The sequence below is a fragment of the Mastacembelus armatus genome, chromosome 14 (assembly GCF_900324485.2).
Source record: "Mastacembelus armatus chromosome 14, fMasArm1.2, whole genome shotgun sequence".
Classification (NCBI taxonomy): domain Eukaryota; kingdom Metazoa; phylum Chordata; class Actinopteri; order Synbranchiformes; family Mastacembelidae; genus Mastacembelus; species Mastacembelus armatus.
Genome location: NC_046646.1, coordinates 15,022,293 through 15,047,286, shown reverse-complemented (window position 1 = coordinate 15,047,286; position 24,994 = coordinate 15,022,293). Strand labels below are relative to the sequence as shown.

The 24,994-nt window shown below is 37.6% G+C and overlaps 1 protein-coding gene across 3 annotated transcripts in view; it reads left to right on the top strand.

Annotated features, from left to right (window-relative positions):
* cadm1a (cell adhesion molecule 1a) overlaps positions 1-24,994 on the top strand; it is a 309,318-nt gene that overhangs the window by 233,136 nt on the left and 51,188 nt on the right. For all 3 annotated transcript variants that reach the window (XM_026328921.1, XM_026328919.1, XM_026328920.1), the window contains 3 exons: positions 8,424-8,570; positions 19,301-19,453; positions 20,621-20,758. In XM_026328921.1, the coding sequence (XP_026184706.1) occupies positions 8,424-8,570; positions 19,301-19,453; positions 20,621-20,758 (438 nt within the window). The remainder of the gene's footprint in view (positions 1-8,423; positions 8,571-19,300; positions 19,454-20,620; positions 20,759-24,994) is intronic.

Sequence of the window (24,994 nt, the reverse complement as noted above, 5' to 3'; positions counted from 1 at the left end):
TTACTATTTCATGTATGTGTATGAGAAAATACTGTGGGAAAAACGTATAATATATTAAATATAAATCAGTATTTGTGGTTAAAAAAAACAAGAAAAGAAAACCTGCAGCAGCTCAATTTGGTTTCGATTTTAAACATCCCCCAGTCAGTGACACAGCACAGCCAATAAAAACTCTCAGATATTCACATGGCAACAGAAATTTATGTTATTGCTCTGCAGTTCTTCTTTAATTGTACTGGGATGGTTACTGAACTAACATTTTTCACCAGCTGCCACTGCCGTGGACATCATTTTTAGTTACCTTCAACTGTACAACATGCTGCACAACTACTTCTCTGGTTGCTGAAGCAACTGTCTCCAGGTGACTTGTCCATTGTGTTTAACTGGCATTGAGAGTACAATGTAAAACACTCTACATTTGTTTAGCTTAAGAGCAATCTTTCAAGGTTGCTATTTGGAACATTTATAGCCACTTTGTGGTAATCCGGGACTCCTAGTGCTTTACAATGCCAAGAATTGATACTCATGGGAAAAACATTTTTCACTTAACTATTTTTAAATGCTGATGTAGCATGATTAAAAATGTTATGGTTAGGTTTAAGCACTTGGTTCAGGTTAGGGAAAAACTGTGCTCTTTAAAACATGTATTTAAAGTTGTCAAATGGTCATCGACAAAAAGTTTCACACAGTAATTGAGTAACGGCAAAGTGCTGTTTTTTGTCACCCTTTAATCCACCTTAACCTCCTCTTAATGCCAAATTTGTCATTCTGAACACTATCTACCTACCTTCCTCTTTTACTTGAGTCATAATTACTACAGTTGCTAGAGGTCGACCCTTTGTAACACATTACTGTTGTTTTTAATAACCTGCTGGCACACGACATGTACACTTATTTTTTTTAAGGGACAGTGTCTCAAAAAGGATTGCTCAGAAATCAAATCTTTTCAGTCAACACAGAGACATACAATCAGACGTCCTCACACATATCGGTGAAAACATGCAATCAGACAGGACTGACTGCAATCACATATTGGCAAACACACACACACACACACACACACACACACACATATACGCTGTGGTCCAGTGCACAAAGATTTGCCATTTTATCAACAGAAGCCACACCAACAACAAAGGAGAAAATGATTGCATGCTGTTCACTCGGCATACTCATGTTCCTCAAAATGTCAATGAAAAATTAATATCTCTCGACCAGTTGTGGTGATCAGACATAGCATAGAACGACATGGCACAGAAATGTTAAGTACATAAATTAAGAACACTACTGTACAAGATTACTGTATGTTGCATCATGTTCTTGAGTATGATGGGGTATGAATAAATGCATATTTAACAGTAGATCTAATAAAAAATGCTAAACTAGTACTATTACCACTAATAACACCATAGGGAGAGCTGGGATGGGGAAAATATACACAGATAGACTGATGCCTGGATTAATATTTAATATTTTCATAAACTTATTTGTCCTTCAATCCTGCGTGTACAGAACAAAATCTACAAAGTCTCATCTAGTCAAAGAACACATTCAAGATAATGTGCCAGTGCAGTTTGAATCATTATGGTAGGTTTGATTTTCTGAAGACATTTCTCACTGTCATGGTAGCCATCTGCATGATCTAACTTAATATGCACATATTTCTTTTTGAATAAAGTGAAAGCAAGCAGATGTCAGCCCAGGCAAATGGAACGTGGTAGTTTTCTTCCATCTCAGTCTTGGTGAATTTGGGCCCAAGGCTAGCTTTGTACAGCACACTGTGGAGTGTCATTGTCTGACAGCTTTAATCTAGGATTGGCTGCCCCGACTTTTAGACATGGCTGGCTGAGGGCTGAAATCTAGTCCCCTTTTAGCGCCATGGGCCAAATATGTAACTGGCCACTGAAAAAGCTGGAAATGTCAGAAGTACATACACTTTGACAAATTGACAAATTTGAGTGTATGACATGCATTTACATGCTATGCAGCATATGCTGTACAGTATGTTGTTATAAAGCTACATTCAACATCCCAAATTCTGTAATAAGGAAATATAATTACTTATGAACTAATATTTAAAAAAAAAAAAAAAAAACAAGAATAAAGATACCCATACAAATTTTGATACCTATAGAAGAAGCAGTAGACTTTTTGGCACACCAGCTCTATGTGAAGGGGACACTGATACTGTATTTTTGAATGTTTTAACACAATTATTTATATATCATGTACATCATGTTTTAAAATATTTTGATCATTTTGTTATCACCATTATTTTTTATTTTTATTTCTAAGCTCTCTAAGCTGACTTTTAAGTTGTTCTGAAATGAACTGCAGCTAGTAGCTTTAGGATGTATGGTACACAAATAATCAAACATAACATAAAAACCATGCAGTGGAGTGTTCTTTAGTATTGATTGATGGAGATGGATACTACTATCCCCAGTTTCCAGGCAGTAAAATTCATATTACTTGGGAGTTTGGAAATATGTGCATTTCAAAGTTTTTCTGAATACTAACAGAGTATAGAGACTGAGCTAGATGGTTTCCATGGTGCCTCTGACTGGGTGGTATTGACATCTGTGTTTGATATTCTACTTTTCCCAGCTGTTTGCTCAGGGTCTGCTGTTAGACTGTTAGTCTTTTTATCTGTCCAGTGAATAAATGGATGCTGATAGTGCCTTTGTATTTGTGTGTAAATGCAGAAGCTCATTTGTAATGTAAAAAGGCAAATTAAGTGATGGATTTAAACATTTGGAGGAAATGTATTAAGTGCAGTTCAGACTAGCAATTATATAGTACTCCCACGATCTCTGATGTCCCATTATCATAATATTTCAGTTATGAGAGTTTATCATCTGCTGTTTTTGTACTGTGGTGCAGGACTGTCAGCACTATCTAACTGTATCTTGCTAAACTCTTCAATTTAGGACTTTTCTTTGACGGAAAGGTATTGTTAGTCCTGTTAGTCCTCTTGTCCTTGAGTTAGTAAACTGTTCCTTTTCAATGAGCTGCTTCTCTCTCTAAGTGGCAGTAGCCTTCACAAGGTCTGATGAAGGCTAGAGTGAAAACACCAACACAGAACTTTACATTGTATTTTTTAAAGAGGCAGCATGTTTGTCATGTTTTGTTTTGTGGTGCTCACAAATTATTTACTCTGGCCATGAGCCATATATCATGGTCACATATTTCAACAGTTGATTTTGGCAAAGATGTGTAACTGGATATTTGGTTATCATTGTTGTAAAAAGTTTACCATTTTCCATATTTTCTAAACTAAAAAATTAATTTATGCAGTAAGTGAAGTTTCTCTAGTCGTACATCTTGGACAATGGCTGTATTTATTTTATCATATGTTGTCTGATATTTTTATACAAGATTGTTCCTTAAAGTGTCAGTAGGCTGACAGTCCAGAGGAGGTATGCATGCATTTTACACCAGTGCCAGTTATAGCCATATATATAGTGTAGGTCATATTAATTAAAATAATAAGGTTACCAAACATGATAAAGTATTGATCGATGAAAAAAACATTTGATGAGGCAACACAAGCTTTGCGCTAAGGCAGCTATATTAGATGTCTGTCTGTTCCTACTCGCACAGGCTGGCTGAGATTGAGGCTGTAGGTGCAGGGGAGATGACCACATCAGAGGCGGTGCAGGCACAGGTGTTTTCAATGATGAGTCATTCATGTGGAGAAACTGAGACACTGTGGAAAAAGTTTCCAGTTAAAATCCATGAACTCATGTGGTTTAGGTGTAGTCTGTCTTTTTTAAAATCCAAAGAACTTTCCCAGAAGAGATTAAACTTGACTATATAAAAGAGGCAGTGAATGGAGGATTGCGTGTGGAGCCATGTGTGCAGACTGAAGAGTTTGAAACCGTCTAATGCCAGTGCCTGGTGTGGAGATTCAACCACTTTTTTACCAGTTCACTGTTGGTGTTTGATGTTGTTTTTACTAGCGTCTATTACAAACTTTGATGCTGTACAATGTTTTGATATCTGACTGGGAATTTTCTCAGATAGTTTATACAGGAAACCAAAAGATTTTGCCTGCACATCCCTGACGATGAATTCATTGATTATTAACATGGTCGTGGCAAGGACTGAAAGGCTGGAGTGTCTGCATGCTGGAAGGGAGAGGTGGTCTGAGGGGGCGACCTGTGTGTTCCTTGTGGGAGGCAGAGTTGTTGTGTTGGTGTCCCACTGCCACTGACAAGGCCTGTGCGTTGACTGCTGTGACCAGGGTGCACAAGCACTGCGTGTTTGGAGTAAAGTGACCATTTCAAGGGGAAGCATGGCTAAGGCCGTCAGGCATCGCAAGATGTGGGCAGTCGGTTGTCACAGCACTGCTACTTTCCTGCTCTACTGGAGATGCTTGTCTTCCCAACTCTTGCAGTACAGCAAACCACTTCTCCAGCTGTAAGAAAACCACTTATCTAGCTCCCCAAACCAGTGCAATGCGTGTCTGTGTGGAGGTCATTATCAATAGCCAACAGATTATACAATGAAAGGCTGTACAATACTAAAACATCTAGTAAGCTTCAGACCTTCTGTTTTGTTTTTGTTTTTTTTTTTCCTTTTGTTTTTCCTCTGACACATCTCCCCTCATGACACTGACATGACATTCATGTCAAAAATCTTTTTGTTATATTAAAAAAAAAAAAGAAGCTTAAGCAGAGTTAGCAGATTTTTCTCACCAAGATGTCAAAAGTGCTTCTCTGTAGCACCTCTGACAGTGGCCACGGCACATGGCTGTTGTTGGCCATTAATTAGTGTAAAGCCTCCCTGCCTGCCTCCACCATCCTCCAGTGTCAGAGTTGTTTATTTAGCACAACAGGAACAATTAAGCAGCTGACAAGGCAGCCTCCGTTTGAAGTCATTCCTACTACCTCCACTGGCTTAAAACACAACTTAGCAGACACTTTGCAGCACCCTGCTGCTGTCTTGTAACCTTCAGTGAATGCCTTGAAATGCATTTTGTAGTACGTTAGCGTATTATCATAACCAGATGCCCACCCCGCTGCCCACCTCTGTGCATCTTTGAAAAATGAGGTTCAGTCTTGAATATTAAAGGCGACCAGGTTCATTTATTTAGGGCTGTGTTTGGGCCACCAAGGGATGCTGATTTGAATCTCGTTTGTTAAGCTGTCTATCCTTATCTGTCAGCATCTGAGGATGCAATTTCTCTGTTCCCACCTCATCCTCCTTGTCTTCTAAATGGCAGGGATATTTAGAGGTGCTTGACAACTGAGGCATGCAAATTAGCAGTTGATGTTTCTCATGTTCTTTGAGTTTCTTTCACTTCTCTCCCCCATCCCTGAGTTGATCCTTTTAGCCTCTTTGAGAAAATGTATTTGTGGTGCTATTTTCATCACCATGTAGGCGGAGAGTATAAGGGAAATTAAGTTTTTCTCTCAACCTCTATTGTAAGCTTTTTTGGCTTTCTATTGCCTAGTTTGACTTAATCTATTACTCATGCCATGCTGTGGCATTAAGGAAAGTTTTTATAAGTTTGCACTGTGCAAGACTTTTTTTTTTTTTTTTTGTTAGTGATTGAGGTTCATTTAGGTTCTGCAGATGTGTAATTGCTTTTCCAATGTAATTTGGTTTCTGATGGGTCACTGCCCATTCCGGTAGAATTTCTAAAGTGTCTTACTAGTGAATGTGTGTTTTCTAGGCACAGAGAAGCTGCCGGACAGTCAAAATTAGTACACAGTTTGCAGTGCACGGTCCTGTGTAACTCTAGATGTTTTGTGGTCTCTCACGCACAGGATTGTTCTTCTGATAACTGACACAATACCATAAACATTTCCAAATACAGTTGATTTCCTAAATTGTTGATTTGTTTTTTTTCTTTAACCATCTGTTTGTGTTTGCCTACACACCCTAAGGCATGTGTGCTCTTGTGTATCTCGCCATAAAAGTGTTGCGCTGGGGACTAATATAACTATCAGCTACGACTGGCAAGCTGCCAAGCCATGGTTTGTAGCGATCATTTAAAATAAAACAAAGCCACTCAAGTCTTACTGTCAGCCCCAACAATAGATGCAACCCCAAAGCAAAGTCTGAGATGTTATTACTGTAGTTTTTCAAATCAAAGTAGCACAGTGCTATAAAGAATCAATTTTTCATTCTTCGGGCAGAGATATTGTTTATGAAACAAGGAAGTGGAAGAATCTAAGTGGTGCCTGATGACTGATGATAGCCGTGACCAATTTTTCTCAGCCCACAGGTGCAGTTTCCTCGGTCACTTAGTTTATTTATGCCCATGGACACACATTAAGGGGTTTTGGTCTGCCACTTATTAGATATTGCCACTTCTGTCTTATATTAAAACCAAAACACTTGCTCTGTAAAGAAAAATTAGAGGGTAAACAAGGTAATAGTGTTTCAAAACCACAACATTCACAGAGCTTAACAAATCCAGTTTTATTTGAGTAAAAGTTTTTGTACTGCTTTCCTGTCCTGTAAACCATCACTTATCTTGCAGCTCCCAGTGTGGCCCTGACCCACGTCGACAAACCTTTTCAATGTTTCAGTATCCGTTCTTTGACATTACCTTTCCTTGTTCAGTTAGATGTTCTATATTTTTGTGTTGTACTGAATTTGTTTAGTCATTCAACAAAATTAAACTGACGTGAATTAATGTGACCAGGAATTCTGGGTGTTGAATATTTAAGTTGTCTCAAGTTTGTCTGGCCCTGCTCAGAGGAAAACCTCTGTTCACACTTGTCTTTCCTTTGTCTCCAGAGAAGTAAATCTCATTCTTATTCTGACTTTACTGAAGTCTGACCTTTTCCTCCTAAACCCTGCCTTAGGTGAAATATGGAGCAAGAGCTAAGATCAGTTTAAGAGAAATTGCCCCTGGAACTTGAGAAGCAATGGAAATGAGGGAGATCTTATTTCGGATATGCAGTGCTCATTCTCCTGAATGGCCATTTTGTAATGCAAAGATGAATAAAAGTTGAGATGTACTTGAGAAACAAAATTTTCTATTTCGATCACAGTATTACTGTGCTCTGGTATAAAATGGATAAACATATATGCAAATACATCAGACAAAATGCTGTACAGTTGCTGGCCTGCACACTGAGAGCTCTACAGCTTCATTGTCTTGTCGAAGGACACCAACATTTCATTTGGTGAGGCTGTGGATGAGACCACCAACTCTATGACGAGTGAAAAGTCAAAGCCTGCTGTCTTTGGGTTACTAAGTTGATAAATAATTGAAATTGCATGTTCAGATAAAAAATAAGCTTAACTATTTTTTAATCAGTGCAAATAAGGGAGTCCTGTCAAATGATAAAATATCATTAATAAAATATGTCCTATATGGAGGACAAAGTATGTCTTACTGTCTACATTTTGGCATTATGCTTCTTTTGCATAATACTTTCTATGTATTATGTCCACTCCACAGAGACAGGCTTTGATCCCATATGGGAGCAACAAGCAGGGTTATCCAGTTCTTCTGTGACTGGTCCAGTCTGCAAACAGATTGACTTTTAATTATGCAAGTCACAGCTACCTTGTGTGATGAATGTGTGTCTTTATTTTGCCTATTCTGCTTTGTGCTGTTCAGTTGCTGTTAGATTGAAATGTTCCTCTGTTCCGTTTGCCATCAGCACTCAGCACAGTCTGTGGATCTCTCATTTGACATTTGCTTCAAGTTGGTAATAAAACATCCTAATTTCTGATAGTCTGTTTTGATCACATTCAAGAAACTCATTCAGCAAAATACAATATGACCTGACTATATAACTTTTCTGTGTTTCGAGAACTGAGCTCTTTTGAGAAATAAAAAGGTGAAATATTTGAAGAGTTAGAATACGATCAGAGTGAAACAAGAAGACATTATTTCTCAGGGACTACATTTGACAAGTATTAGAAATTGATTAAAATCTTACAGCTGTGTTTGAAAACAAGCAAGTATGTCTAGAATAAAAAATCTAGACAAAGCTAAGATGTTAATTTTTCCTTTCCTCTTGGTCCTTTAATTAATGGAAGTGTGAGCTGGTGGTTAGCACTGTCGCCTCACAGCTAGAAGGTTCTGGGTTCCTGTATGGTGTTTGCACATTCTCCCCATGTCCTGCATGGGCTCTTAGGGTGTACCCTGCCTCTTGCCCAGCGTTAGGTGGGATGTTCCAGGATAAGTAGTGATGAATATATAGAGGGTGTCATTGAAGGTACATTAAACCCATTTATGCTATTTTTGTAGTCACACCCCTCACCTGGTTTCTGTGCCATCGTGATTATGTCCCATTTTCACAGACCACATTAAAAACCTCATTGTCATTAGCCCAGGTGTCTTTGAGGGGGTGGGGGTGAGGCTTTCACTGTAACTCTGGATTACCTTTTCTTTTACTGATATACTAAAATACTTGTGGTAATTTATGTGTCCTTCTTCTTGTCCTGTCCAGTGGTGAGTCAGAACCTGGTGACAGATAATGTGTCCGTGGTGGAGGGCGAGATGGCAATCATCAGCTGTCGGGTGAAGAACAATGACGACTCCGTTATCCAGCTGCTCAACCCCAACAGACAGACAATTTACTTCAGAGACATGAGACGTGAGTATTATATAACACTGTACTGTCACCTACAGGCTGTGTTATTCACACATGATTTTCTTTTCTGTAGGTACATTTAGACTATGTTACAGTATTTAGACTGGTACAGCTGACATGAAAAAATCAGACTTTAACCACTGCCAACCATTTATACATGTTTTATTCAAAGGAGTTGCTAAATTGGCCAATTTCTATCTCAGTTGTAACTTTCACCTTCATTACAGCAAAGCAACTTGCCCAAAAGAGTCACCTGTGGAACTCTCTCAAACTAAGCTGTTGTTTATTTGAATTTTCCCAAGAATAGATTTAATTTTGAGTGGATTTTAGTATTTTAGTTGCAAAGTTCTGAAAGCAGCAAGATCACCGGTTGTTCCAATACCAACTTAGAAACACAAGTGTATAAAAATAACCAGTTATTATTTCTGATCGAGTGAGTACAAGGCAAGAAATGGAGGTAACCAGCGAGAAATAATGTTGAATGATCTCAAGTCGTAACTGATTATTGTAAGAACAAAATGTCTTCAATTTCATAATAAAAGTCTTGAGCCATTGCACACCGACATGGATATATATAATACAGTTTTAAAGAACAACAATTTGTCTGTGATATTTTTAATTCATGGACATCTTACAGAATAGCTGTTGCCATATATGTCAAATGTGTAGAAATTAGTCTTAAAAGAGAATGTACCTGAGTTTTACTTTCACTTATACACATTCCTTCTGAACTCACTCCAGTTATTAGATAGTACAGCTCCAAAATCTTGTGTATAGTAAGTTTTTTCTCAGGAAAGTATGCTGCAGCCGTTAGCATGCACCGTCTGCTGTGAGACAGATCTCTCAGCACTGCCATGTCATAATGTGATTGATATCAGATGTGTTTAATTATAGTCCAAAGCAGCTCGATGTGATCCAACAAAATCAATCTCCGTGGTGCATTTATGTCAGTTTTACTAGTTAATTTTGCAAGCAGACATGTCATTTGCATTTGGTCAAATGTTGCCAAGCCAGAATTGAAAGAAAAAGCTAATAAATGACGACCAATATCATTAAGTATGTAGTTTAATCAAAAAATGCGACTGGAGACAGTGGTAGAGTTGTATAAAATTAATTAATATTCTCTTACATTACTTGCACTTCCAGAGAGCTGCATTAAGTTTGACCCACATGTCTACAGCAGGATTGTGAATGAGGTTAATTTAATCTACCAAACATGTGTCAGCATGTCTGTTTTAAGAAAAGAAGCTAATATCCTAAAATGTTTGACATTTTGTGTTAATTCGTATCCTGCCCAATTATCATGTCACAGCTTTAATTAGCTGTGTTCAGCTGGACATACTCTTTTCTGCACTCTGTTTTGCTGGGTTTTAGTTTTTTTAATTATGTTTCTCAAGCCTCTGTGTATTTGAATGTTGACCTTAGTAGACCTCTGTAACTTTATTCCAGTAGCACTTTGTTGTAACCTCCAAATATGCACATAACAAAAAAGCACGTGCAGTGTGGAGTTTCAAAATAAGAGGACTCTTGAAATTATATATCATAATTGAAATACTTGAAATTAGCACAAGATGACCCATGTCATGTACAAAAAGGTGAAAAATGATAGAGCAAGCAAGTTTTAGCTCTGTGTTCAAACCTGTGTGTTTTTTAGAAGCTGAATCACTTTTAGGAAACGGTGATTAACACACATCTGTTGTTAATCACAGGAACGTGGTGAAAATGTCAGACGACAAACATGAACAGTACTTCATTCTAATTAACCCCCCAAAACTAAATCAGTAGTTCTACAATTGACATGGAGTGTTGTTACTTGTAGTTGTTAAAGCTAGTGTTCCTCTCAATGCCCTCTCACCAACAATTCAACAGGCTGGTATGGGTCAGCTTGACCCAAGCTTGGTGAGTATGTGTATCTAACCCTACTCCCACACACTGGCACTGAACAAAGATGTATCCTCCAACAAGTAATGAAAAGGCAGAGAGACGGTTTGAGCTGTGAAAGGCTCTGTTTTTATTTATATCATAATTGATGTCATAATTTCACATTACATGAATCTCTTTTTAATGTTACCTGAAATTACTTTTTTTTTGTTGTTTTGTTGGAAAATGCTGTAACTATCGCAAGTTTTATAAGAGCTTGCTTTGAAATAAGTACTTTTACTAATACAGAGATATAGATGCATGCTACCTTGTGGGAATCATCGCAGTGACTGTGGCCTTGCTAGTGCAGCATCTGAAATTATCATAAAACACTCAACATGATATACTGAAACTACCATTTGAAAAACCCTTAGAGTAGGCAGTCCCCTTTGTCAAACAAGATAGGAGAAATATCAATGCAGCCTGTGCTTTTACAGCTTCAGCTGGCAATGCCCAGTAACACAGCACATTGCGACTGTTGGTGAACATACTGGAGAACTTACAATCTAAAGAGGAAATTATTCATAATCATTTTATAATAATTTTCTCAGTAAGTATAGAGACCAAAACAAGAGGGAATATTGGACCTTTATTTATTGGGTTGACAGATACATAATCACAGTAATGCTCCTAGAAGCTAGTAGTTATTTGCCAAATCTTTATCCATAAGAACTGATAAGATATGAGGATTTAAGTTTCTTTGGAAATCTGCAGCTTTTAAGTAAAGGGTAAGGTGGCAAAGCAAAACGTATAGCTTGAAAAATACAGCTGAGAAATTTAAATCAAACCAAAATATTCAAGAAATACACAAGTAGAAGTACTAGTGAAAGTTGAATTTGAAAACACCTTTTCTAAAATGCATTAATTAACATTTTTTTATTAATTAGCACAAATGTTCACATGCCACATGTTCAGCATAATAAGCTGTATTTCCACCAGGTGTTATTGCAGATCTAAAATAGTTCCGTGTTGTTTTCTGTGCAGTAGTACATTTTTATTAGCTGTGTTTTGCGATAAGACTTCAAGCATGAGCACAAACACATCTTTCTACATTCTGATCAACCAGAAACCATGCAGGGCGAGTGTCAATCCCTTCTTTACACTCACCACCCCCTTCTTAAGTGTGTTCACTGCCTTACAAACACAGCTTCTACACACCACACAAGGGCACACACTCGCAGAAAGCCCTCATGCGTATGTTAAACCAAGCTTGGTATTTATCTGCTGTTGCGCCAAGCCACTGTGAGCTGACTCTCACAAGCTGACTGTCAAGGGCAAGGTGTTCTTCTTTGACAGGGGGTTCCTTGGTCTCCTGTGATCCTTAGCAGGCATCTTCGCCGCAGCTGCACTCCTTCATTATGACATGGCCTCCACCAAGCAACCTCCAAACAACATTGCCCCCTTCAAAATATCACATCTGCCATCTCAGACTGAATCCACAGTGGTGGATTATGTTTGCAAGTGTGAGATGGAGAGCAAGAGAGGGTAAAGAGACAGAAGGAAAGGAGTGCTTTGAAACTGCCTGCAGTTACACGCACAAAGTAACTTTACTAGTTGTCTACCATATATAGTTCTTACACATTTCTTTCTGTCTCCATTTTATTTAGATTTAGTTTTATAAAGTTGGATTTCTTCTAGTGATTTTGTATTGCAATACCAAGCTACGTGATGAAAAAAACATTGGCAAAATAAACATCAAATCACCACAGGTTGAGAGATCCTGATCTTTTCTTTCCGACAGTATATGGGTTAAGGTCCTAAAGCAATCAGCCTACTGTCTTTCCCATAATGCAACTACACAGTCTCTTTCATTAAGTCCTCCCCTGCCTTGTAAACAAGCACATCATCTAAACTTCTCGACTCACAGCTGGGGTGTTGCTGTGGTCCCTAAAGCCCAAGTTGAGACATGGCCAGTTGACAGGCCTATGATGAGTGAACTGGTGTGTATAAAATTGATAGACTGCTCCTTGAAGGTCTTTTATACTTTGGCTTTTAATGTCGCTTTAATGACCTGCAGTGCCCATACTGTCTTAAACAAACAGATGTTCCACCAGAATGGCACAAGAGCATTGCATTGCCACGTTCACGTCACACTAATCTGCACCAATTTACTTCTGGAAAAGTGTGGACTGTTGTTTTTTACTATTGTTTGCAACAAGTTATGCATAGATGGTGATGTTACAATAATAATATTACCTTTTTCAGAGTCAGAAATGATAAACACTCAGGACTACATTATTATCATCAGTAAGCCAATATTTTAAAATGGATACACTTAAAAATTCCAAATACCACACATTTATGAGTATCTACTTAGAAAGAAATATTGTTTGCTTCAATATTGATAATTAAATGGTTCCCTGTTAGAATTATTGAACATCACAGACCAACATTGCAATATAAACTAACATTTAAATTTGCAGCAAGATCTTAATTGTATCAGTGCTATGATGTACACTTTGGGCTGCATTATCCTCACTATTTTTCCACAAATGTATCATGCACAGGCACATACTTTTAACGTCACTTGCAAAGAAACTTCTTCAAATACACACCTACATGGGTACTTGTAGAGAAAGGTTGAGAAGAGCACTTGAGAACATGGACAGAAACATTGCTCTTGTTCTTTTGTGGAGGAGGGAGCGAGTCGTAGCTTTTCTAGCAGTAGATGATCTGTCCACTGTAGGCCACCAAGGTTCATGGTAAAAGGCTTCATGTGAACCTGTATTGACAGTTAGATATGTACTGTATTTTCATATGAATGACATGATTGGACATAGAAAAGAAAGTGAAGTTGGCAACATTTTTTTTTTTATTTTAATGAATAGAAAATGTTACAAATGAAAAAATCCAGCTATTGAGCTTTCTGTGATTAGATTACCGATACTTAAATTGGAAAAGAAATATGAATCATGAGAGACCAAGAAGTACAAAGACTGCGTCAGGGAAAATAACTAGTGACCCAAGAGTGACTGAGGCTCAGGGGTGGTTTTGTTTCACAATCTTTGTCAATGTCAAAGCATGAGTAGGCAGCAGTGTCACACTGAGCATCCTTGATGAAAAAGGCTATTTTCTATAACCAAGCCAATTAAAAAATACCACATATTGGCCTGGCTATCATCATCATCATCCATACCAAGGCTAAAACTGTGTCTTTTGACTCTTCTTGAGTAAAAATTATCTTTTTTGTTTTTAGATCATCTTCATATTTGAAAGTAGTCTTGCATGATAATGTAAAGTAGAAGCAAAAGGGAGTCCAGCTGCATCAGTTTGGTTGAGAGTGAGGTTTTCTACTGGTCCTTCACATTGCAGATCTGTCTTTAAATCTCAGATTCATCTGTTGATTTACAGCTGGGTCACAGGTGATTTTAAGCCACTTTGTGGTAAGACACAACACACAGCAATATAGACCTGATACATTGATGCATCTTACCATGTTGTTAGAGCTAACATTTTACCAAGTGGTTCCCTGTTTAGACATCCAGCAGATATGCGAAGTCTGAAGTCATGTATCTCAGGTGATGTCATTTTAACAAAAAAATCCCATCAAGTACTGTAAAAGTTGTTTAAAATTTGTGAGGACCTTTGTCTCTTGGTCACACTCTCTTTACTGTATTTGACAGGGAGGTATTGTGTTTGATTTAATGAGAAAAGGTTAGATTTAAATGTGAGATGCAAAGATATATATATATATATATATATATATATATATATGTAGTATAGATTACTAAGTGGAATAGGCGAACAGGTAGGATTGGGTCTGATGCTGTGTCAGAGCGAGAGCGTAGCATCACTGAAGCAAACGCTGGATTTAGGTGGGGACTATACTGTGATGTGGAACCATGGACTTCACCATGAGTGGGGGGGAGGTTGGTTGTAAGAATGTAATTACCCCCCGCTCTACCCTGTCTCACCCACTCTGACACCCAATAATAAAACTTTGATGTGCTCCTCTCAAAAAGTAGCGGCAGCCACTAATCACAATTGATTGCAGCCACTTAGGCGAGGCACATTCATCATCTCCTGCTCTCTCTGGATGAGGCTCTCTGCTGAGGCTGGAGAGAAAAAAACATTCAAATGGAATGCAGAGAACAAATGAAGATGAATCAAGAGAAGGAAAAGAAAAAGTGAGATGAATTAAAATCATGCAGTCAGAGAAGGTGATAAAGGGTAGAAAAAGCCATTACAAGATGTATTGATCCCCACTGTCTTATGTTTTGTTTTAAATTTTATTTTCACAAGTCTCATCCACTTTACTTTTACCTTTACTGCTAGCTTCATTTCAATGCAGAGATCATGAATGCAGTGTGATGGATGATAACTTTTCATATAATAAATTGTTTCCGCAGCCTGTTTTGAGAATCATAACCTGCCTTTTCCAATTTTCCTCCATTTGAATTTAACCTTTGGCTATTTATGATAACTTCAAAACATAAAATGTGTTTTTCACCACTCAAGGTGACCATCTCTTGCAAAAACAGCACGTAAGAGGGAAAATGTTGAAGTTCAATTGCAAAACATCAATCATGTTACCTTGTATAATACTGGCTGTAAATTTATTGATGAGGTCAATCTGTTCTAGTGATGAAAAACACTTTTTTTTTTTATAAATTTATCTGTTATTGCAATGGAAAAACAGGTCAAATTATATAATTAGCAAACAATAAATGACCAATTAAATATTAATCAGCAGTCAATTGTTTTTTTTTCTACTACCTAAAATCCTCACGTAGGAGGTTAATGCTGCTAAAAGGAGACTGACCAGAAAAACAACAGTACTCATCAGGAATATCACACCATTTTCCATTATTTTGGAGCTTTTCATATTTATTTTTTATAAACACATATGCATGGAGTGCCTGTCACATGCAAGTTTCATTAAAGCTAGCAGGCTGTTTAACAGCAGTAATCACCATGACTAGTGATAGTGCACTCTTGAATAGGGAGAGCAAAAGTTGGACTTCAGCTACCTCACAAACTTTTCTTGGCTCTCCTTCTGAACAGCTCTACTGTACTATCTTATCACTGCTTTTAAATTAACTTCATCACCATCGGCTGTAAAAACCAACAGATCAGATAATTTACTGCCTTTCAGAGTTTGGACGGATTTCTCTTATCCAAAGACCTGACTATCAATTACCTTTTGTCAGGCATCTGCAATGTCCTTGTCATGCTATCTGATACGACAGAGCAAGTGAAGAAGAACGGGCCAAAAAGAGCATGAAGCTAAAGGTCACTCACTTTTTTTGTCCAAAGTACACACAGAGGAGTGAAATATGTATCCTAGTGTGCCGTGACATAACAATAAAAGAACTATCTGCTGCGTGCCTGACTCACCTTCTCTTTGCCAGGACTGGAGCTTTTTTTTGCTCAAATGTACCACTGTGTTCAACCCTACTGTGTTAACCAGGCTGTTCTCCATCATCTGCCCTTGTAGCTCTTTGAGCCTGTAGTATTGTTGTCCCAAACTTTGAGCGTGTGGAACTGTGTCCTTGCCACAGAGCTCTAGTGTTTCTTCTCCACATGTATTAGTATTTATTTATTCACCTCATGCTTACACCACAATGCCTTATTTACAAGTGACACATAAGAGGATTATAAGATCTTTACGAAATGCTTTTGTGAAATTGATACACGAAATAGTTTAGGGATGTTACTCAATATACAGTGGGACTAGACCTTGTATTTACCAACGAGCATAGCCCCATGTGCATTGTTACTCCAGTGCAAACAGTTAGGTTTATGTATGGTACTGTATGTTTGTCTCTTTGACAAGAAATTTGCATAAGATTTGTAGGGTTATTATTTTTAATTGATTAATTTTTAATTTTTTAAAATTGGAATTATTTTTGGTATTTTGTCATTTTTTTCATAAAATCAAAAGGACCTGAAGTGATCACATAATCTTTGTATTACTGTACCATCTTCTAGCCAAACTATAAAGCAAAATCAATAAAGACACACTATTCTGGGTAAAAGTATGGTCAAAAGGTGATTTGGAAGCTTCAGCCCTAATGGGAGAGTTTGTATACAAAACATTTCTTTGGCTGAACTTTGTAGTTTCATTCCATCACTTCTTTAAAATTGTGCTGGCTTGCATGACTTTCCCTGTGGACACATCAGACTTCAACCTTACCCAGCATCTTTGAGAATATTTTAAGAAAGAAAAGGTTAAACACAGTGGAACATGACAGAAAACTCTCAGGTTAGTCTGAAGAAAAGATGAAAAGATGAGTTCAAACTACTCTTCATGGTTTAAAAAAAATCCACACTAAAAACAAATAAAATTTATATTTCAACTCAGCATTGCAGTGTTCAGTTTTATGTTGATGATACTGTCTTTTATGATGATACCATCTTCTTTTAAACCAGGCCAGGGCCACAATCTGCTTTTGGTGACTTCTGTACCTCTTTTATTAATGATGCAGTAAAACATTATACTGTAAACACGTTTAATTTGGTTAGATAGCAGATTGTCCTACAAATATATGGAACACCTTGCTCAAATATTATAACTTGAATCTTTACTGTCAAAATGACAAGCAAAAATGAAACCCACTATAATACATTTAATTAACTAAATGCTCACATTTCTGCCACCACCCTTAAACCACTGGATACTATTTATCACAATGTCCTTAACATTTATTACTATATATCTTTTTAATAATAATAGCTAAAAGAGTGTATGAGTATTTCTTCCTTAAGAGCAGTGTTTTCTCAGAAAATAGAGGTTGAATGCTTTCAGTGTCCCACAAGATCAGTATGGTTATATCATAACATTTAATTCAATTAAATCATTAGGATTAGACACTGACCTCTTATTTTAATGAGGACTAACAAGGCTTTGGAATGAGCTGTACTAATTAAGGGCATATTATTTATTTCCCACAATAAGGACTTCATTGTTCTCAGACAAAAGAAACTAATAGCTGTACTAATGGAAATTCTAAAATATAAAGTAAGAGTGGTAGCAGAATACAGAACAGTAGAACTAAAGTCTTTCTTTTTGTCCCCCCCCCCAAAAAAAAAACAGCACAGACATGCAGAGATTGATTTTTTTTTTCCAACTATCTTTCCTTAACATAGTGACAAAATAGTTCATTTCCAGTCAGCCTTATGGTATCACTTAAAATGGGTCTGATCGTCTTGTTTAATGATGCACAAAATAAATTGTAGTGATTAGTATTCTCACTGGCAGTTTCTCTTCTCTTTTTTTCCATGACTCAGTCACTCATACTGTGCCTGTCTTTTAATGCAGATACTGTATGCCTATAGAGCAGCATTATGTTCCTTCTGTTCATCGTCTGTGAAATCGTTGTGAAATCATAATATAGCTCAGCGATTATTCCAGCTATTTATGTTTGTTTTGAGATGTTCTGTATCAGATCTATCTAAGTTTAATTCTCTAAGCTTTAAATAAAGAAGTAGAGCCAGAGGATGAGTACACAGGTCCATGGCAGGAGAGCACAGAGTGCAAAGATCCTGGAGTTGCTGTCAGTCAGACCAGAATTTATCATCACATTGAAGGAGGATGGAGACGGGTAGACTTTCATCTTAACCACATGTTGTCATTCTACATTACAGCTGATAGAGTGTGCTTATAGTTGGGAAACAAGGTTAGGAAAGATGAAAGTGGCTACAGATGGTGAAGAGACAGGATTTATGGATTTATCTTCAATTCAGCTATAGGCCAACTAAAGGACAGCCAAAAATGTGGCCTGTTTATACAAACCATGTTGTTAGCACATACTTTATGTCTATATATGTCTTTTAAACAAGGAAAGGTTTCTCATGCTTTAATTTCCCTTCCTTTGTTTTTTGTTACTGCATACTGTGTTCTGTGCTGTGCGTCACTTTGCTGTTTGCTGTGTGATTGGTTGTTGACTAATTAAAATTGGATAGTTTTTCTTCTCATAAACAGGACCTTTAAAGCATGCTTGAAGTTGTGATGGTCTTGAAGCAAAAATGACTAGTAGCAAATTAGTCAATAACACCTTTAAAAAAGACAAAACAAAACTGTGAAATATGTCTTTTTAAACAACCTCGCCTTCACCCAGAGAAAGCAGGACTCTTCTATGCCTTTTGAATTTAGGCTAATGATTCTGTGTGAAACAACATAACAACTGAAAGAATCCTTGGATCAATTAAAAAGCAGACAAAAGACAACAAACCCTTATCATTCTTAGTATATCATTATTTGTCTAAACGAACAGTAATGAAAAAGCATTTGCCTGTTAGATGGTTCCTGTTTATTCATTCTTAAAGGGTTTTGCAGGATAATGTGCAGCTCTGTGGTAAAACAGTAAATTATTATTTTTTTGTGTAACATAGTCTTGTTTATCTAGATTTGCAGAAAGAAAAATACTGTAACACTCATTTTTGTCATGTGTTTTACAACATTGACTGCAATCAAGCTGACTAATTAGCTGATTAAAGAGGAAAATCTAAAAATCATTAGCTCTTTATTATGAAATTTTTCACTATTGGTCAGAAAAAAATCAAACTGATGACGTCACCGTGGGATGCATGAAATGTTTTTGATTTTTTGGATGCAAAACGTACAGGATTTGATGCTGGAGTATAATGAAAACACCATTAAAATATTTCACAATCCTAATACTTAAGTCAATATTTCATGCAAAAAATATGTATTTGAGTATTGTGGTGTCTGAATTCATTATGGCGTTTGATGCTTTAGTCAAAATTATACATCACTTGTATTCATTTATTAAACTGTAGACATACTGTATGTACCTCCTAACTTTGAGTAGATGTGTCAAAAATGTTGTTTTTGTGTTTTCCTCCTTCAGCATTGAAAGACGCTCGCTTTCAGCTGGTGAACTTCTCAGACAACGAGCTGCGGGTGTCGCTGTCTAATGTCTCTCTGTCAGACGAGGGTCGATATGTTTGCCAGCTCTACACAGACCCCCCGCAGGAAGCCTACGCTGACATCACTGTGCTAAGTACAACAGCAAAACACACACACACACATATAAATGCACACACAAACTCTGTGTTATTGGTAGCAGGGATGTAAAGCCTGTTAATCCAAATTTAGACTGTGGGAAAGGGCATATGTTCTCATCTAGAGCAACATGGTCATCAGGAGAGACTCTCAGTAAGCTATGTTTGGTAAGGGATTATTATGTGTTTCATGTGTTCATTAAGTGTCAAAATGTCGCAGTGTTTAAACAGGCTAATATACAATTGTCAGGTTGCAGGCATTGGTGGCAAAGTAGGTCATAATTCACACTTTAGCTCACAACGGTGAAAGAAGGCATACGGGCTACAGAAAAAAAAACACACCTGTGTCAAGAATTGCCTTTGTGTGGAGGTGTGTGGTTTCCCAAAATACACTAGTTTTACTGTACACATAAAATGTGGCCTACACATTGTGGTTTTTGTGAAAATATCCATACTGTATGTTTTTCCACTTTTTCACTTGCTTGTAATTTTGCTAGTGTGTTTGGATGGTTTATATATTGGTATGCAAGCAAAAAGAGTTTACCTTAAAATCAGACAACAACTTTGAACCAATAAAGAAACATCTGTTTTTCTTTCATTATCCCAGGGTTAGTTTATTTTTCATTGTCTATAAAGATATATTTACTGCAGGGTGTAAATACCAATGAAATTAACTGTGGAACAGGAATTAATAGCCACATCTATTATTCTTACTAACATATAATTATAATTTAGTGAGTATTAAAGATTCAGTATTAGACTTAATGTTTATACCCTTTTGTTTTTGAATAGGGCTCAGCAAAATCAACCCTTTTGTTAATTTACATACATATAGATTACATAATGACATTTAAATTAACTATAGCCATGTATGCATGTAAATGTCATTAAAAATGAATTGTATTAAGCAAGGTATTTGAACAAGATGCATCATAGCCACCATAGTGCTCTTGATCATGGTGACCTTTCCAATTATTCATAATTAAGCTAATTCCAGTAGACAGTGTGCTGTGTGTCTTTGTCGTCTGACCTAGTTTAAAAATGTTTTATTTAAAAATATCATCTCTTCTATGTCAGCTCTGTTTTCTCACTATGTAGAGCTGAGGGCGTAGAGAGTACACCATTTCCCAGTGTTGACAGAGTTTGGTCTGTGTGTCCTTTCGTAGTTCCTCCGGGTAACCCCATCATCGAAGACCGGGATGAGGTCCTGAGCGAGGGCAATGAGACAGAGATGACCTGCACTGCCATGAGCAGTAAGCCTGCTGCCACCATCAGATGGATGAAGGGAGATAAGGAGCTTCCAGGTAGGTGCTTCCAGGACATTTTCTCTCCTAACATTAGAAGACTGTTACATAATACAAAATAATCAGTGGCACAATATTTACTCATTCAACTTCTATTTCAACCTGTTAACTGTAAGTAAGTAAATGCTAAACTATACCTTTTTCTACATGCACCTTCTAAGCCTTTACTATGCCATGTATATAAACAAACTCTTCTTGGTGCTGGTTTCTCTCTTACTTTTCTGGCTCTCTGTATTTAGTGCTTGTATCAGTGTGGCTGCTTTTTAAATTGAGCTCTGCTATGACTTGGACTAGCTTCCATTAGAACAATGTGTATGTGCAGTGGTGGCCGGAGTCTTTTGGCACTGTGACAACTTTCATGCCTTCATCAAAGGTAGCTGAGCTTTAGAAGTCTGAGCAGAGCTCAGGGGTGAACAGGCCTCCTGCCAGGCAGCTCCACCTCAGAGCCCAGACAGCAAGCTTTGTAAAGACTTTGAAACAAAGGTCCTAATCAGAAGCTGTGTAGAAGGCCCTGAGCAGCTTCACCTCTACACTGCAGCACATTAAACCCTTAGTGGTCAGCTCAAATCCGAAAATGTTCCAATGCGCCAAGGTCATTTATTGGCTTATAATTATCCGTTAACATTAAATAAATGATTCTTGGCATTCAGTTCTTCTGTCTTTGTTCTTATTCTGTATTTCTGAGAGTATTGGCAATGCATAGACTGCCAAATGCCCTCACCCCATCCCCATTCTCATGCAGTTTTTTCACACCTGTTCAGAATGGATTGCCATTTACAGCATCGCTCTGGCATTCTTTGAAGTTCTGCAATTGATAGTTTCAGTTTGCCATAACACAATTCTCAGGGGTACTTAATGGCTCACCTGTCACAACACTGCTTTTGGAGCATGACTTTGCTTTTATCCATTTTCGTCACAGGTTTGACTGCCTGGCCTTCTTATGAAATGTATTGTTATTTTACATTTTAGGGTCTTTGCAAGTGCAACTTAACTGACATAATGTTTGTTATTTCAATGATGTCAGGTTATGTCATGCTAGTTAGCTGCCATTTTAATGCTAGTACTTCAGGAACCTGTGTCAAATGACGCCAGAGTTTCATTGACACTACAGCACTGTTGTAAAATGAAACCTGGTATTGCTCTGCTGAAGCTGAAAATGTGAAAGAGTGTAAGGAAATGAAAGATAGGAGGGGAAAGAATGGCTGAGGATGCCAGAGTCCTGACACTAGGGCAGAATTACTTAAATTGCCTTCGGCTGTGGCTCCTTGCCTGGTAGACTTATTTCTAATTAAATGTCCCCAGAATTTAACTTAATTACCTTAAGGGGATAATCAGACTCTCTTAAATATCATTTAAAGGTTGCAATTGTCATGCTTGCCAATGTAAATCCAACCATCTCTCCTAATATGCATAGACCCATTATCTTGCTATGATCTTCCCCTCTTTCCATTTGCTCTTATCCTGTTTTTAGTGATTTATTAACATATGCCCCAACACAGATATCCAGCTCTTAAGCTTACACTGCAGTGAAAGTCGTGAAAAGGGAGTTCAGAATATAGCAGGGCAGGTCATTTCTTTCTGTTCCTTCACAATGAAAGAAAGGAAGACAGATTTTAAAAAAAGCAAAAAGCCGGTAGGTAGGGCACTTCATTGACTGACAGGGACCAGAAGAACCATTAGTCTCAAGTCTTTTGAGACATCCACAGGGCAATTTCAATTACCCTGCTCTTCCCTAGCAGGGAGACTCTAGAAATGGATAAAAGAATATTTTCCACAAAGCAAAGTGAAGAGACATATTTTGTTTAGTCAGATATTATTCCTTTCCTGCTCCACGACAATGTGGTTAAACAATAACAGTACTAGAAGTGGCACAATATAATAGGAGCGACTGGGTTTGTATGTTCTGATCTACAAAACACTTAAACTGACACTTCAGTTTCTTTTTGACCTTTCAGTAACATTCATCTCTACTGGCACCACTCCAGAGTTAGTCTCTCAGGATGTTCTTAGTGCTTAGCACAGCATGATGTTTTCAAACAGAGAGCTATCACTAATTCATCAACACTCACTTTACTTTATAAGGGCTTTTTCTAGCTCTGCTGTACTAAAAGAAATGTAATATGTCATTTGCTAGTTTTACAGGAAGAAAATGATGTACAATTAAAACAAGGCACCAGCATCATCAGTAAGCAGAGTATTAAATGTATAAATCCAGGTTTTACACACAGCCAGTACACACAGTACGCTGTGCTGGTACTGGCAGGTGTAGGTGCACGATAGCATGTCCATATTACTGGACAATGTGATCAGCAATGGTAAAGCTATAAACTCAGATCTATAACAAACCTTTAAATGATTTCACTAGCATTATTTCTTTGCCAAAAAAAAAAAAACATACATACATTTTGACATGAAATCAGTGACTTGAGTGGAATCTTCACACTCACCAGGGCCATATAGCCATGCAATGCTTTCCAGTCAGCCTAAATTTAAATGAATGTTCACATGCAGAGTTTCCACTGACCAACAGCAAAGAACCCTGGGAGTTTAATGAGCAAAGAAGCCAACACAGAGGAAGTTAGCTAGAGCTATTATCCTCTCTTCCAGAATATAATCTACTCAATAAAAGAGCCATGGTTCATGCCATGTTGTCAGTGTACATTAACCACAAATGTGAATCAACCCGGTATGATATAGCCATTGTGTGATGTTTATATGAAAAACAGTGGGAAAAGGTGCATTGATGTGCACTATGTTTTGCCCTCAGGAACAACTTTGTCCTTACTTTTTTGATGTTGACTTTTTGACTTATTCTGTACTTAATATTTCACACAGCATATTCGGTGCACTGTTAGATGTCTATCGTATGAGACTACCCTTTGCCTTCCTCAGGGAATGGGCACCTTGGGTCAGCGGTCGAGTCAGTGGCTGCTCTGTGTGCCATGTGAAATTACTGCAGTCCAGTTATGGAAAAAACAGCCACCCTTTTTTGGTAATGGTAGAGAAGTGGAGTGGCTTGAATTAAAGTGTTGGCTTATTAATAATCTGGACCAATTCTACATTTACTATATTATAAATTATTTCTACATGCCTTTGTACAAATTTCAAAGCCACAGACACTTAGCTTGTGTAGTTGCATTGTACGATGAGTTCCAAGGGTGTAAAGCAAGAGATCCAGAATCCTAGGACTTGAATAAAGACATCTTTCCACCGCTGTTTCATGCATCTCAAAAGACATTTTGATTTGAGACAACCCCTTCAGGTTCTTGTTTCAGGTGCTTGCATGCATCTGAAACCTCTAGTGGTATTTATTCATGACAACCTGTTCCTTTACACCAGGCACATCACACAGGCTTGCTTTCCCAGCATCCAAAGAGACAGCTGTCACCACGGTGATGGTATCAACATAGTGGCTGAGCTGCAGTTGGGGAGTGGGTAGGATGTGCGTTTGGTACATACTTTTACAGCTAAAATACAAACTGATGGATGCAGCTATTCACATTAGGATTTTCGCCATTTACAGTTTCTCTTTGCAGACTCTCACATTTTTGTTACCTGTAGTTGTTTTATTGACGAGACACAAACAAACATTGCAACAGGGTGTTAGGAAGAAGGACAAAGGGATAAAAATGATCAATCTCTCTTTACCTCTGCTGTGCAACACTGTCGGCAGCTGTTCCACTTATTTTGTATGACTGTGATGAGGTAGCCTCTTCATTGTATTTGAGAACATATTGTCTGGTTTTACAGAGCAGCCACTAATCAGAGGAGGGTTATTTTGCACGCTTCAGATCTGGCAGTGCTGCATAAAAGGGGGCCACACAATAAATCTGGTTTCATAAAGTCTTATCAGTGATTTACAGTCACTCATAGCCCAGTTTGAAGCTGATTCACCTTCTCTGACCATTGTCAAGGACGCCTTCCTCACTTCCACTCGATTGTATTTTGTAAGGTCGATGGAAGAAAAACAGTTTCCTTTCAGCCTAACAATGGTTGTCTTTCTCAGGCCTTAATATTTTAAACCTTTTTTCTGACTGCCTTGAGTCTAAAGGTTTCACCATTTTCATTTTGTGAAGTAAAACTTAGTTTGCTGACCCTTCAGCAAAATAAGTTACTCAAAAAGGCTCCTAGAGGATCCAAGGTTGCACAAAAAAGAGTTTTAGCAAAAGTCAGGAAGAAATCCAAAATAGTCACTTTTCATAATATTTTCAAACAACAATTTATAATAAAAGCATG